The 16771-nt window shown below is 30.7% G+C and overlaps 2 protein-coding genes across 19 annotated transcripts; one reads left to right on the forward strand and one right to left on the reverse strand.

The window, feature by feature from the left end:
* Nucleotides 1–3029: 3029 nt before the first annotated feature.
* On the forward strand, nucleotides 3030–9596 carry LOC114178514 (casein kinase 1-like protein 3). 18 transcript variants are annotated; one of them, XR_014993793.1, is made up of 20 exons: nucleotides 3030–3266; nucleotides 3372–3412; nucleotides 3655–3724; nucleotides 3840–3988; nucleotides 4310–4405; nucleotides 4521–4591; nucleotides 4853–4914; nucleotides 5002–5065; nucleotides 5178–5262; nucleotides 5352–5478; nucleotides 5789–5871; nucleotides 5994–6051; nucleotides 6188–6300; nucleotides 6425–6616; nucleotides 6703–6853; nucleotides 7403–7490; nucleotides 8052–8319; nucleotides 8467–8697; nucleotides 9241–9282; nucleotides 9366–9596. XR_014993793.1 is itself a non-coding variant. In XM_028064468.2 (15 exons), exons 1-14 carry the CDS (start codon nucleotides 3191–3193, stop codon nucleotides 6602–6604), a joined length of 1275 nt encoding a protein of 424 aa, XP_027920269.1. In that variant the 5' UTR covers nucleotides 3030–3190; the 3' UTR covers nucleotides 6605–6616; nucleotides 6703–7118. The 18 variants fall into 18 exon arrangements, 1 of the variants encoding a protein (XP_027920269.1); XR_014993801.1 differs by having other exon boundaries at nucleotides 8052–8158; nucleotides 8242–8319; nucleotides 8467–9282; XR_014993798.1 differs by having other exon boundaries at nucleotides 8052–8158; nucleotides 8242–8319; nucleotides 8470–9282.
* A 1567-nt stretch (nucleotides 9597–11163) lies between these two features.
* Nucleotides 11164–12645, reverse strand: LOC114175697 (putative F-box protein At1g49610). The gene is made up of 2 exons (XM_028060483.2): nucleotides 11603–12645; nucleotides 11164–11509 (listed from the first exon to the last, which is right to left on the reverse strand). The coding sequence occupies exons 1-2, from the start codon at nucleotides 12599–12601 to the stop codon at nucleotides 11291–11293; spliced, it is 1218 nt and encodes a 405-aa protein (XP_027916284.1). The 5' UTR covers nucleotides 12602–12645; the 3' UTR covers nucleotides 11164–11290.
* Between the last annotated feature and the right edge of the window lie 4126 nt (nucleotides 12646–16771).

The raw sequence follows: 16771 nt of genomic DNA on the forward strand, positions 1-16771 counted from the left end.
CCCGAATTAAGCTGGGCCTTTAACCCTTTTTTTTTTTGCAAAACCTCCATGATTTTAACTTCATCCACCTCCTTCATTCTGAAATGAATTATTGGAAATATTAACTATATAAATTTGTTTTGAAAAATATATTCATCACAACATGTATGATTTTCAGAAAAAAAAATATTAATTTAGTTATATTTACAAAAATTTATTACATATTATTGAAAAGGATCAGTATACATGTACCCACCCAACTCTAGTAAATTTGGTTTAATTAGATAAAATAGATAAATTTAGTACCATATATTTAGGATATTTATAAGAAGTTGTAAGGTAGTTACTTACATATATAATACCATACTACTATGTATTTGTCTCCAGGTTAACCTCAACAGAAAATAATAATGTGTTGAATTTGATTGGATGAATTTTCTTATAAGTTAGTCAATGGGTGTTTTTTTTTTAATGGGATTATGATGGTGATGTTGATAACGGTGCAATAGAAAGAAACAAATATGGACTCTTAATTATTGTCAAGAATTAAGATTGGCCCTTCAATTATGCATAAATTGTTTTTTCAATATCTGTACATTAGTATTGACATATTGTACCGAGGTATGAATATAATATTAATATGTTAAGAATATATCATGAATATAAAAAAGTTTAATTAAAAATTTTGTTATTTTTCGTTCAATTGAGTTTTATATTTAATTTATTCAATTGAATTTTTTTTTCAAATTCAATTCGAATTCTTTTATAAAATCGAGATTAATATTATTTAAAAGATATTATATTATCAAAATAGGAATAATTTCTTAACATATTCTTCAATGACTCATTAAAACATATCAATTAGAGTTTAACAACATTCACAAATTACAATTACATACATGCTTAAGTCTTTAGTAAAGTCAGGTTTGAGGTTAAAAATATTTAAGAGGAAAATCAATATTGTAAAACTATGATGAAATGACATTGATAATACTAAATTTATTGAAATTTCTTATGGTGTCTTTATTTACCATTAAGTATAGTGTATGATCGTATAAATATATATTTTAGGGCTTAATAGGGTTTTGTAGGATATAAGAATATTTTTTTAAGGATACTTTACATGCTTATTATTTTATAAAGTTGTTTGTTTAAGTATTTATCTGTTTATAAATCCTGTTTTTTTTTTATAATTCTAAGTTTTTAGTTTAAGACAATGGGATTTTCCTTAAAAACTTTCATTCCATTTTCTACCTTATTCTCAGACAACCAATATTATATATAAACAATAGATTCGCAATTATATCATTTAACAGTATTTTGAATTAAAACATGTTTACTTTTTTTAATATATTTAGAGACATGTTACATGAGCATTTTTTTTTTACGATAATTTCACAAGATATGCAGAGAAAGACGAACCTTATATTAGATGACTACATACATCAAAACACGTTTTAATTCTCACATAATTGGACCTAAAAATTACAATATGCAAATTTATAGCCATCTCAGATGATTTAGTATTGAATAAAAGAATTGTAAGTTTTATTAATGAAATTTTTGTAATAAATTCTGCACGTAAATTTACACCACACTAAAATTAATCTAAGCCAAACAAAAATTACAAATGATCCAAAAAAAAAAGTTAAAAAATTATCTATTTACGTAAATATAGATTAAATCATTCCATTAATCATCGTTTTTGTTAAAAAAAAATATTAAATCGATTCCAATTTTTTTTATTTGTTTCAATTTGATTCATATTTTGAAAAATTTGTTACAATCAAATCATTTCTGTTAGTAATATACTAATCAGTGAAGTGATGTGTCACGTGTCAATTTTTTTTTTTGATTTTTTTAATTGTTTATATATATATATATATATATATATATGTGTATATTTTTTTTTCTTTAAATATAAATATTGTCACGTGTCAAGTTAACGTTGTACCATGTAACATGATTAAATATGAAAAATCTAAAATTAATTTATATATTTATTATTTGGTTTCGATTAGTCTTAATTTTTATTGTAAATTGAAGCAATTTCACTTTTATATGAATGTTACAATAAAAAATTAAATTTATTTTAGTTTATATTTTATATTAAATTTTATTTAAATTTTGTTTCAAATATTTATATATTAATTATTTTTAGACAAATGTTTGAGTTGGTTTAAAAATAATAACTTCATAAATTGTAGTGTAAAATTTTAAAATAGTTTTGTAACAATTTGAAATGTTATAAATTGTTAATTGTTAAATAAATTTATTTTAAAACAGTTTTATAATATTTTTAAAACAAATTTAAATGTTACAAATGGTTAAATAAAATTTAAAATAAATATATTAATTTTAAATTGCTATAAAAATGTTTTAAAATTTTATATTTAAATTTATAAAATAGTTATTTTGAAACTAACTCTAATATTTATATACAAATTATAAAAATATAAATATTTAAAATAAAATTTAATACAAAATATAAATTTAAATAATCTTAATCGATGTTATAATAATATTTATATAAAAAATAAATTTCGTGGGTGTGAAATTGTTCCAGAAATTGAAACTAAATTTAAATAAAATAAAAGATATAAAAACTAAATTTAGATTTTTACACAACATAATCGCATGACAAAATTTATATTAAAAAAAACATATATGTTACACATTAATTAATGTTATTAATGTTGTTAGTATATTATGAACAAATAAAACTTGATTGTAAAACTTTTTTAAAATATGAACTAAATTAAAACAAATAAAAAAAGCAACTGATTTGAGATTTTATAGAAAAAATAATAATAAAATGATTTAACCTTTAAATACATTACACATGAGTATATAAATTATCCAAATTAGAATAAAACAAATTGAGGGGGTAAGGTAGAGGTTAGTGTGACCCCACGGAATGGTAGTATTGGCGCAGCAGCAACACGTCCACGTATGACACAGTACTCAGCAGTCAAAAGGAGATAAAAGAAAGCCACCACAACACCTAGGCAATCCTCGTGAACATGCTAATAACTCAATCAAAGGACACAAATACCCTCGCCTCTTCTGTTCTTTTTTTTGGTCTACAAATACCCTTCCGCCCTCTTGCTTTCTATCGGCTGTGTGGCTTCGGTTTCTCTTCTGAAGGGACAAGCAGCGACCACTTCGATTCCCGAATCGTACTCTCAATCGCTTCTTGAATCTTCTTAACATGGAACGCATCGTTGGCGGCAAGTACAAGCTCGGCCGCAAGATCGGAAGTGGATCCTTCGGCGAAATCTACCTCGGTTAGTCCTCTCTCTTTCTCTCTTGTCCTATTGATTTCATAATTACCGTTGAGTACAAATTTCTCTGTTCTCATCGCTCGCTTTCGATTTTTCTTTTTGCTGCAGCGACGCATATTGACACCTTCGAGATCGTCGCCGTCAAGATCGTAAGACTCTGCGTATTGCTATTTTTTGGGCATTTTCTGTTTGTTTCTGGTGGTTCTATGCTATTTCGCAAGAGCGCTGTTGTCTGATTGAAGTTGCATGTGCGAATTTATGTGTCTGATTACCATGCATGAATTGACATGTGTTGTTTTGATTGGCGGCGGCTACCACTTAGGTTTTCAATCCGCTGAAATTGAATTTTACTGTGTGTTGGGATACATAATTGTTCTCTCGTGTGTCGCAGGAGAATAGTAAAACGAAGCATCCGCAACTTCTGTACGAGGCAAAGCTGTACAATATTCTTCAAGGAGGAAGTATGCATTTTGCTATTTTAACCTCTTTTTTTCGGTGTTATTTGGAGGTGGAGTGAATCAGGAGGTTGGTGTATTTTGATTAATATTTTGGATGTTGTCACGCTTTTGCATGCAGGTGGAATTCCCAACATAAAATGGTCTGGCATAGACGGGGAGGAAAATGTGCTTGTTCTTGACTTGCTTGGGCCGAGTCTTGAAGATCTTTTTGTGTATTGTGGAAGGAAGTTTTCATTGAAGACAGTGTTAATGTTGGCTGATCAAATGGTAAGTTAGTCTGAAATCTTTTGACGATAAATTTGGGCCTACACATATTCACCAAAGTGGATATTTAACTCAAAAGTATCTGAACATTATTCTGCCTCAAATGGACTCGATGAATATCCTCTGTTTAGCTGAATTGAACTTTCGCCCTCCCTTCCTAACCCTTCTGTCATACTTTCTTTATTTTCCTGTTAGTCTAGCAGTTTACTTTCGTGCAGAATAAAAAATCTGCCACGAAGTTACTTTCTTGCATCTTCTTATATGATTGACTCTAACTACATTTGATATTAACTATTGACTAGTTTGTTTTCTTCTGTTGGACAGATCACTAGGATAGAATATGTGCATTCTAAAGGATTTTTGCATAGGGATATTAAACCCGATAACTTTCTCATGGGACTTGGTCGGAAGGCCAACCAGGTAACTATTCATATTATTGCTCTTTTCTTGTTTAGCTCGTCGAACTTGCCCTTAAAATATTTGTTAGTATTTATTTAGGTTCCATATATGTGTGTAACTGTACTGTCTTTTTCAGGTATACATTATTGATTTTGGGCTTGCAAAACGATACCGGGATTCCACTACCAATCGCCACATCCCTTACAGGTGCTTCTATACGAATCTCTGTTACGCAGCTCATTCGTTTTTTTTATCTATTTTTTATTCAACATTTATATCATGTAATTTTCCTTTGTCTGGTTTTGAATTATTTTTGATATTCCAACCAATCTATTAGTTTGTTTACATGGATGTATTTTTATATTTTTCTTTTGGAAATTTCTGTTATTTTTCTCTGTATCTTATTTGTTCTGATCCACGGGAAATACTCTGGAGTTATACTAACAATACAAACACACAAACACGCAGGGAGAACAAAAACTTAACAGGCACAGCCCGGTATGCAAGTTGTAATACTCATCTTGGGATTGGTAAGTTTGAAGTTTGAACAATTTATCAAACCTTTTGTCTAAATAGTTTTGTTTTGTTTTTCATTTGCTATATTTTTTATTTTGCAGAGCAAAGTCGGCGGGATGATTTGGAATCTCTAGGATACGTACTACTGTATTTCCTCAGAGGAAGGTACAGTATTCTGCTCTCCATTTCTTCTACAAGTATTTTTTTTGTATAATCTTTAATAATTGGGATGATATGATGAAAATCCTGACCATTAAATGGCTATATTTTTCTCTAGCCTTCCTTGGCAAGGTCTAAAGGCTGCTACGAAGAAACAAAAGTATGATAAAATATGTCAGAAGAAAGTTTCAACTCCTATTGAGGTAAGTTTGGACTATCAGTCTTGTGAAGAACACCCCGCCTCCCCTCCCCACAGATAATGGTATGCTTATTTGTTTGTTATCTTCCTAAGGTACTTTGCAGAAATCAACCCGTAGAGTTTGCTTCGTACTTCCATTACTGCCACTCTTTGACATTTGATCAGCGACCTGATTATGGATTCTTAAAGCGCCTATTTCGGGACCTATTTGCTCGAGAAGGTGAGTATTATTTTAATATTTTGCGTAATATAAAATTGAATATATTGCGCAACTGTGTTGATATGCTTTTGAAAAGTATTCTTGGTCTTGGACATACTGTTACAATTTAATTGGGATTCAACAAGATATCTTTCTAGGAGACCAAGGGGAAGGGTTTTAGATGTAGAGAGAAGGATAGGAAATAAGAAAACTAAAAAGGTTGAGATTGATATCGATTTTATGTTACTTTGTGATACAAAACGTAAGCACTAATTATAAAATACTAACTTAATATGGCTACGTTATGATTTGACTTTTCTTTGTTTGACAGATTACGAATTTGATTACGTTTTTGATTGGACCATTTTAAAGTACCAGCAATCTCAAAAGAGTGCAGTGCTCCCTCCGCTATCTGTAAGCATTTGATTTTTGGGCCATGTTCTTCATGTATTTAGGAAGAGGAAGAGGGTCAATGATTGTTTTGCAACTAGAATCTTCCTGTGCTTCTAACTAATTTATATTATGTCATATCACAGCCAGTCCCAGGAGCAAGTAACAGTCGAGCAATTCCAATGGATACTGACAATCATCAAGGTTGGATGAATCCTTTTATGCATGTCAATGAGAACTTTAATTTATTAAGTCTAGGATTATGGACCAATTAGCTTTCAGATTTCTACTTTTGTTTTTGTTATTATTACCTGATTGGCATGTCTTAATATATATTCAGGGCATGTTAAGGAGCGTAATAGAGCAGGCGATGCTACTGGTTCCGGTGTTAAAATCCAGTTTAAATCACCAGGGGGTAAAAATGTGAGCTATGAGAATCCACATGACAAAAATGTAAGCCTTCTTATATAGATTTTCACTTTTATGGCTGTGGTAACAATTCTGTGATTGCACACTGTTATATCTAAAATTGAACCAATCACTGTTTAGCAATTATTATTCAATTATTTTTTTGTAGATTTATGGAGAAGCAAATATACCCGCTGCTTCATCCTCTCCTGCTGGTACTTCTAAAAGGAACTCCTTGAAGCAATCTTTGTCTGCTGAAGCATCCAACCCTGGACACGGGCAAGGCAGTAAAATTGGCCCTTCAAGTAGCTGGATGTCATCTCTGCAGCACATGTCTTCTGCTAAATGAATGCCAAATATGGTGATTATATATCTTTTTTCTTTCTATGCCGTAAGATTTATTGTGTATACTTATCCTTGACCATTTGTATTTTTCTGTATTTCCAGATATGCAGCTTTAAAGAAGATTCTATGCATCTTTTCTCAAGTGCTTGGTCAAGAATATTGAAGTGCATTCCTGGAGACTGCAGATGTGCTAGAAAGTTGACAGATTGCATAGCTCCTATTTTGAGGCCATTTAGTTTGCTTCTTTCCTGAGGTGACTACAAATGATTGTGCGGTATTAAACAGACTTCCCAGGCTTGGCCCCTGTGCTGTACATAGATGTCAAATTTGGCACACAGCAATATTGTGTATTAATGTTTTCATGTAAAATTAATGTGTGAAGTAGCCGAGTTACTCCATTATGTTACTTGATGATAATTATCCTTGCGCCATATAACATGTGGCAACAGAGTTTGTTTTAAAACTTGAAAATTGTTTGTCAATATTATAAATTCCAAATGTATTTTCTGTTTCTTTTATTTGGATATCTTTGATAACAGTATTTTAGCCTTTGCTTTTCATTTATTTTTTTCCTGGTTATATTTGGTGTATAATCGAAATGTTACATTACAATTATAAATGCTCACATATAACATTAGGAATCATCAATAGGTAAAATTTCTTAGCATGAGAAAGAGTTATATAATCTGAAAGAGTTTCATCTTTATCAATCGTTTTCATGTCAAGTATTTTAACTTCCTTCCTCGTGATCACATGATTTGCCTTTCATGATTGTTAGTTGCACTTTCTTGTTATTCACCAGGTTATCGAAAGTTTATGTTATTCTGATACTGAAGCAAACATTATGGCTGAAGGTCACTGAAATAATGATCTCTTTTGGGTTATCAAAGGTAGTTATTGGTGCCTTGGCATCTATTTTTAACTTATATGAATAAGAGGATGTCGTACCTAAACATCAATCAAGATTTGTGCTTCATCATCATTTGGAACTTCTCATTTTCTCTCGAACTCTTAAAGTTATTGAAAAAACAAAGGAGAAACACTGCAATATCCTGCCACTGTAAAAAAATGTAGTTTTATAGAATTGGCAGTAGTAGTTTTATAGAATTGCCACTGGAATGGCATAGTTGGAATAATTGGACATAGTTAATAGTAGTTGGAATAAAGATATTTCCTGCTTCAGATTATCTTTTATTTTTGTCGACATTTATAAAATATATGGCGTCAAATTCATTTTTTTAATACATTTATAATGCTCATGAAACACTGCTATGCTTGTAGGTAGCACAAATTTGTCACTTTCCTAGGTTAATTTATACTGGCATTCCTGGGATGAAGTGAACAATAGTCTTATTTAAACTGATGTATATTTCATGTTTCTGTGGTAGCTGTTAAATTTAACTGTGCAATTGGATTGCTCAATTACCGGTTCATGATTTTTACTTTTGCAGGACTTCTTTTTCCAATCAATATTATTGTCTGAAGGATGAAATTTGGCAGACTCCATGATGCTGCTACTTCTGATAAATAATTCAGCATAACCACACGCAGAGACTAGGTGAGAGAATGCATAATGTAATACATACCAGTATCACTGAGCTGATGTGTCAATGTGATTCATATGTTAATGGAAGTAGTCAGTGACCTCAACAGGAGACAAGACTACCTAGTATTGGTGCTTCAATCTAAGAATCTTGAATCGTCTTGCTGGCCCAAATGGTAATAATCAAATTTTCGAATTACAGCTACAACTGACAAGATGAAGGATAAATTTATTTGTTTCTATTTATTGTTGAACCCATGAAAAATGTCATCTACCTGTAAAGTTTGCATAGCTTGTGGTGCTGATATGGGTTTTTTGTCTAGCAGTTTGTTAACTTCGATTCAAAGCTCCCAAGACACCATATTCTTGTATATATGATACAAGTTATTATATGATCCTCTGGTGTTCTGAAACTTGTACAAAGGTTTGTTTGGTCGGCTTTGGTTGTGGCCATTTTTTGGGAAAAAAGGGAAGATTTGCATTGAATTTCCACCGCTTTAGGACTACGAGAGCTTGGTAACTTGCTTCAAACTAGAGTTGCTTGTAATTTGAATGTAAGTTGGTAAAGGTCTATTGAGGAACATATATATCCGTTTTCTTTGATCCAATCAATCATTTCTGTAAGGTTCCAAATTAATATTTTAATCAATGGATATGGCCTATTTTCATTATTTTTGGTACTTGTGTGCACGAATCTCCCAACAAATATTCTACAAAGAGGCCATGTATCTGAAGGAACAGCTAATTTTCATAGCCTAAACAAGAGTTGGTTTCAATTGAACTGAATCCCATTCTTAACTAGATGACATTTGGGGTTTCCATTGATAAGGAAAGACTTCCTGTGAATTCTATGACCTTTCTACCCCTTTGTTCTAGTTCAGTCTAAATGCTTCCTTTGTTCCTGAGTAATTTGTGTTTCCTGATTTAGACGTAGACCAACTGTGTCAGATAAAGTGCAATCATGTGGTGAATGGAAACTATGAATTTGCAGATTTCATATGCAAGCTTATTCTCTATATTAAATCTTAATTCAAGATCTCCATGTTTTGGTACAAACAACGAACAAAATTGTGTTGAAATATAAAATAATATTGCAGGGATTGTGAAGATTATTCCCAGGCACGATGCATTTCCGTGAGGTTGGTGTTTCAGACATATGTAGCCAAATTAATATTGTTTGATATGTTCTTGTAAAATTCTGATGTTATCAAGTACTTCCCAGGTGAGTAAATGGAAATTGTGCTTGAAACACTGGAAGCAGCACCCGTGACGTGCCTTCAGAATTTGATTAGTAGATTGCATTGCTAGAATGCTATCGAAGTACCAGTAGCATTTACCTTAAACAAGGTTGCCTATGTATGCGACTGGTGTAGGCAAATGTATTGAAATGATTATAATGTAATTTATAATCCGAAATGTATGGCTAAAGATCTGTGCTCTGTATGTTAAATCATTTTTCGGCCCCTCTTAATATTTCATTCTTACCAATGAATATGATCTTAAAAGTACGAAATTATGGAGTTGAGATGTGGTACAATTATATAGGGGTTTTTTATTTGAAATCTTTTACGGCATAAATATCCCTTACGCTATTACGCATAGTATGTGAAATCATCGTAATTACTTTATACTTAGTAGCTTGATAAACGCTTTTTTGGCCTATATATGTGGTGACTCGCATTTGTATAACTCATTTAAACTAGTTAGTGTAAATACTGGCACTGATGCATGTCTCTACATATTTCTTTTAATGATTATAATCTTTTAGTATTTTATGTTAACTAATCTGAAATGAGTTAAAAAAAATTAGGAGGCGGTTTAGAGAGCAGTTAAATTGTAGAATTTTAGAAAGAATATCCTTTACTAGGATAGGAGATAATATTTTGAAATTAAATTAAAATTATTAGTATTTAAAAAATTAATTTTTTAATCTACATAATTAGTTGTGAATAATTATAATATATAATTTATGAAAAAATAAAAAATCAGTTGTGAATAATTATTATACAAAATTTATGAAAAAAGTTAAAAAAATTAATAAAGACTTGTTGGTGTTACGGGTCAATTCATATTTAATATTATGTTCAAATATTCATATTCAATATTATGTCCAAATCTTTTTAATCTGCGCCTTAAGTTAATCAAGTCCAATTTAACTCATATTTTAAAATGTTATTTTTTAGATATTAGATATATATAAATACAAACAGATTAAATATATAATATTTAAGTGTAATAAAAGATAATAAATCCGTTAATAAAAACAAGTCTCTTAAAAAATCAGCTAAAGCCGTAAAAAGGAAGTTTTTTAGTCAACCAGTCAACCTTTTAAACATATTTGTTTTGCTAATTCATCATGATTAGTTTCATCCGATTAGAATAAAATCCGATTCTTATAAAATTTTGGACTGAATTTGAATCTATTAATTCCGTTGGAACAGCTCAGCTATGGCTGCTATATTATAGTAGGAATGACAATAGTTACGAAAATAATAGAGATAATTATGGTAAGAACAATAATAATAACAATACTTAGTGTATTATTAGTTCTTATACTAATAATTAATTCTGCATTATGAACCAAATTTCCAATACGATGTTGTGTGTATTATATGAAACCAAAAAACATTAAATTTTGAGATAACATCGTATATATTTCACCCGAAAATCAATCTCAGTTATTCATTTGAAGGATAAAGCAAGAAGCAATTTTTTCTTTTACCATTAAGAGAAAAATAAAATACACAACCAACGGGTCGATATGCGGGTTCGTCTATTATACAATAACAGTAATAATAATAATAACAAACAATTTTTTTTCATAATTTAAGATTATATATATATATAATATGTAATTATTATTTATTTATATTAGCATTATAAAAGATTTGTTTTTATTATCATGAGGAAGATAATTAATAAAACGAAGTAAAAAATGCAATCATTTGTAAAAACACCCCACCTACGTTAAAAGAACAAAAACACTGAATGATTTAGATGCATTCCCGCACAAACGATGGTTTCTTAAACTTTTCATCTATTAAAGTCAAATAAGAATGAGACGGTAACAATAGAATAACATTGTAATTGGAAAATTATCCGAATGGGAAAAAATAAGGTGGTAAAAACTAAATATTTGTAGAATAATCATCTGAGCAGTGCAGCATGGTATAACGATCTAACTTCCTGGATTTCATGACTGACGGTAACTGTGGCGGTGATTGTCGAGTTCTGAAGCAACTGTCGTAAAATTTCGTTCGCTTCTTCGTCGGATACTTTGTGCGGATTCGGTATTACCATCTTCAACGACTCCAATCGAACAAAGCATGGAGATTGAATTCCCATCGTAAGAAGAGTTGGTACATCCTACACAATCAAACTCAATAGTTACACCAATAGCTCATAAATCTCACTGATTTACGAAAATAGAAAGGTGATAAACGCACGAAAGAAAATTACTTTAAGGACCCGAAAGGAGAGTGTCAATCTTTTTACATGGGAGAGCACCTGCAACCACCCTGCTACAACTAAAGAATCCATGGGAAAATTAAGAATCTTAATGTTAACTTCTTCAAGAAAGGGAAGATCACACGTGGACGTGAGTTGATCATGACTAAAGATGATGTTATCCCCAATTGTGATCGAAGCAAGATTCGGAGTAGAAAGTATAATATTGTGTTTAAAGTTGCGCGGGTAGATGTTGTACACGAACGAATTGCTAATCTTCAAAATGGAAAGGTTAGAATTAGTTACGCAGAGGGTGTCTGCATAATTGCAAAAGGAATAACCATCCATGTCCAGAGTATTCAACACGCTACAGGCCGAAAAGGGTTCAACGCAGTGATCATCAATGGCGGCGAATTTAACATTAGAGAGATGCAAGGTTTTTAGGGTTGGCAAAAGCAGGGATTTTGGAAGTTCCATGGGAGGGTCACCGGAACAGGTGGCAAGCACAAGGGACGTTAAGGAGCGACAGGAAAAAATCGAAGGAACAAAAGAATTGGGTGTGCCTCTGAAATTGTACTCTGTGGTGATTTTCAAGTTCTGGGCATGGTGCTGTGCAGCATATTTCACGATCCCAGTGAGGAGTTTTGGCGCATTGAAACCGTAGGCCCCAATGTTAAGATCGATGAGGGAGGTGGAAGCATCTCGCTTAGACAGAAATTGAGGTACAAACTTGTTGTAAAAGAGAATCTTTCCCGAGGAAGAGAAAGATAGAGTGGTGACATGTTTCCAGAGATTCTTCCATCGTTTCGACAACACACATGTTCTAACGACATCTCTTGTGTTCATGAAGTTCATGATGTGCAGTAGAACAGCATCAGGCAAATCACTCAGACCGTCTTTCTCCTCTTCTCTGCCTCCTATGCTTGTCCTCTGAATCTTCTTCTTCGCCATTGATTCAAACTCCTCTTCTCTGCCTCTTTTGCTTGTCCTCTGAATCTTCTTCTTCGCCATTGATTCAAATAATTTGGTTCTGCTTTTGAAACAATGGAACCAATTTCCTCTCAATGACTCTGCAACGTATGACTGACAATGGGGATTCCTTCTTATAGTAGACCTGTTTTATTATTTAATTCGGGAGATCATTATTACTTTATTTATCTCTTATGCATAATAATTACAATATATATTATTTTAACTAAGTAAATATATAATTCTCAAATTTAAATTTACAAAAATAATTATAATTATAATATATTATCATCATAGTTTTTTTAATACCATAATTATAAGATCTTATAATTATCTTAATAACAATAAAAAAATATTATTCTATGTTAAAACTTTCTATAAAAAAATTTTAAATCTATATAAAATCATGATTTTTAACTTTGCGCTAAAATTCTTTTCAAATAATTTCACCGATATGTTATCATTTAAATTTATTTTTCTAACATATTATATCATAAATTTTATTAAATCAATTATTTTAACTAAATAAATTTAATTTCATAAAAATAATCATAACTATAATATATTTTTATCAATTCTTTTCAATAACCTCAATGATAATATATTATTTTTTATTTTTTATTTTTTGACTAATTATACCAAAACTTTTATTAAATAAATTATTTTAACTAAATAAATATATATCTCAAATTTAATTTTACAAAAATCAACCATAATTACACTACGCTGTTGTCATAGTTGCCCTATTACCATAATTATATTATATTAAAGTTATCTTAATAACAATAACAAATATTTTTTCTACGTTAAAATTTCCTTTATAAACTATTCTTTTTTTTTTAATTTATGAAATTTTTACATTTATATTTTTTTTCAAAAATAAAAAACATATATACCTACTTGGAATTCAGTTAATCGGAAGTCAAATCCATAAATTTAATATAAACACAATTAAATTTGGATATCTGACAGCAGAAATTTCATTGTGATAGTATTGAGGTCTATTGAGATAAATAAAATAATAAATAATATACTCAAAACACTGAATGCCAAAACAGGTCTACCGAAGGAAAAAAAAAAGACAACGGGAAAAGTAAAGAAAATTTGTTTCATGCAAGAATTAAAATATAGATTATGTATAGGAGAAGGAAATAATTAAGATTATTTTGAAATGTAAATATTAAACTTTAGCCAAAATCATTTTGAAAATTTTAATCCTCTTTCTATTCTTTCCAACTGTACTGATCTTAAAGAACAAGAAATATTAAATATGATTTAAAGAAAAAAAATCGATTAACTTCTCTCTTAAAAAGAAATTGAATTAAACTAATCAGATTTAAAAAAATTCCCTTCACGGCACCCTTCATTTAAACATCACAACTGTAAACAGATATAATTTATCTTATTCTATAATTTATTATTTATATCTTTAAACTGCGGTGAATATTTAGGATGCGGTTTACAAAATAAAAATAAAAATAAAAAGATTAAAATATGAATCAAAATAATAGACTTTCGTGTTTATTTGACATAAGATAATTTCGAGTCATATATTGATAACATGTCAGATATATTAGGTTCAAATGGTGAAATTGTCTTCTTTTTTTATTAAAATTAAAAAAAAATGTATGTTAAAAGGTAATATTTTATTTTTGATTTTTTAAATTTTTATATATAGAAGACTATATAAGTTTTATATCATCAAACTAAATATATTTTTAATAAAAAATCGATTGTTTATTTATTAAAAATACACTTAATAATTAAGATTTGATAATTTGAAAATAATATAATATAAACATTCTCCAACCGACTTAATTAAATCGTTATCCCTATATCAATCAACTATAAACTATAGTGAAGAAAAATAAATGATTACCAAACCCTTCTATCTGTACATTAAAATAAAATAATTTTGTTTTAATTAAGATATAATTGATAAAAAAACAGTTACAATTAGGGAAAGATAGACTAACTTTTGCTAGTCAAACTAATATTACTGCAAAGAATACGACAATTATTCAATTTTACATCACATACGTACTATGTTTTTCTATTGGGCATATTGTATTATATCTATAGATAACATTTTCTCAACATAAATTTAAGTTATAATATTAATTAACATTTAAGAATTTTTTTTACTTAAAATATTTTTATTTAATAAACACTATTTTAAAACACCTGCTTAATTTGTTTATAATTTTAAGAAAATTATTTACATAAAATATAATTTAGGTAAACTTATAGATTGTTTTGTAGTTTCATGGTTTGTAAAATAATTAGATTAGATTAAACGTTATTTTTAAGTATTAGTGCAAATAAACAATCCCACGGAATAATTCCGTCAAAGAATTTATTTGTTAAGAGACAGATTATGTTTTTCGACACAAAAAAAAAAGTTTTTTGAGGTATGTTTGGTAGAAGATTTTTTACTTAAATAAAAAATCAGTATTAATATTATAAAATACTATCTATATTTACTTAAATAAATCTTTCTATCGGATCTAAATGATTTTTAAAAGCCAAATTGTAACATCCCAATTAATAGTTCATTAAAACTACTAAACGAAATGTCATATGATGATAAAGTAAGCAAATAGTTAGGAAACCCATCCAGAATATAATACAGTTATCCCAAAAGAACCTATTTTAACTATGGTACTGTTCTCTTAAACAAACTTTAAGGAAAATAAACTTTATACATCCCAAAATGCTTCTCTAACAACTCAGATTTAAAACAAGAGAACACCCAAAGCCACAGCTCAAGTCCTGTCCGAAGGAGGAGTCTCGTCACCTAAATTCTTCTCTGCTCACACCAAGTGACAGATGATCATAGCAAAAGAAGAAGTTCAAGAGAAAACAATGACAGGCAGGAAGGGTAAGCTAACAACTCATATAGTAAGAGGTGTATTTTCTAAATAAAATACAAACAATTTTATGCACATCATAAAATAAAAGCAAATCACTAGATCAAGACGCACAAGTACCCGACTCCGACTCAATATCCGGATTATGCAAACAAATTGGAGCTCTTGGTAGCTTGCACTTGTGAAGGTTCCTAAACTCTGCAGAGTTTAGGCTCAAGGGGTTATCACCCAACCACTCCCAAGGTAAGTCCCCTTCGCGTCTATGACTGATCGGGTCCATAGACTAGGACCTCCTGCTACTCCTCACGACATGACCCATCACACTCTACATGAGTCTCAATGGATTATTGGAGCGTCAGGATGCTAACCAAAACTGAGTCCTTAAATGTTTACACACACTAAGTACTTTCCCTAGGAATTCCCATGAAATCCTAGTTCGTTTCATCTCTTCACAATCCTCATTTTATCAATTTTCCTCATACAATTAAATACAGATACTACACCTCATCATCATTCAACATACTGCAAGCAAACATCATTTCTTTTCAATCAATACAACTATCATTCATTCAAAACAGAGAAGGAGGTATGACTCTGCAGTGTAACTCGCCTAAGCTAGCGAATCTCGCCTAGGCTAGGAAGTAGTCTCGCTTAGGCGAGCTACCCTCGCCTGTGCGAGACCCGTTACAGTGGACAACTCAAATGCCAGAGCGAACTCTCGCTCAGGCCAGGCTGTCTCGCCTAGGCGAGAAGGTGTCTCGCTCAGGCGACCTCAGCTCGCCCAAGCGAGATCTCGCGCAACATCCAGAGGCATCTTCCTGATACTTTCGCTTAGGCGAGAGTCACTCGCCTAGGCGAAATTATCAGGTTTTCTGCACGGTTCTTCACATGCAAAGACGCGAAATTCACACCACAACTCAATTACACATCACAAACAGCTTAGAAAGGAACTATAACCAAGGATCATCTCATTCAAACATACAGGGGGTCTAATTACTCGAAATTGACCGAAGGTTAGCTTCCCTTACCTCTTTTTGCTAAAAAAATGAGCTTGATAGAAATTGGAATGGACACCAAGGTGGCAGGGATCTCAAATTGACCTAGAATTTCATTACCAAAACACAGAGAGGAGGAAATTTCGTAATCAACTTAGAATCCAGGGATGAACGAGTAAGTTCTAGCTGAAATTGTACAAAAATAGAGGAACAGAACCTACCGAGGGGGAAGTGAACTGATAGATGAAGTACCAAAGGGTCTAGCTGAGTCCAATCTTGCAAGGTCTGGTCACAGAACACAGAAACTGGTGAGGGGGTTAATGGATTGGTGGAATTCAGGAGAAGAA

The sequence above is a fragment of the Vigna unguiculata genome, chromosome 3 (genome assembly GCF_037176805.1).
Source record: "Vigna unguiculata cultivar grain cowpea cultivar isolate G323 ecotype 2 chromosome 3, ASM3717680v1, whole genome shotgun sequence".
In the NCBI taxonomy this organism is placed as follows: Eukaryota; Viridiplantae; Streptophyta; class Magnoliopsida; order Fabales; family Fabaceae; genus Vigna; species Vigna unguiculata.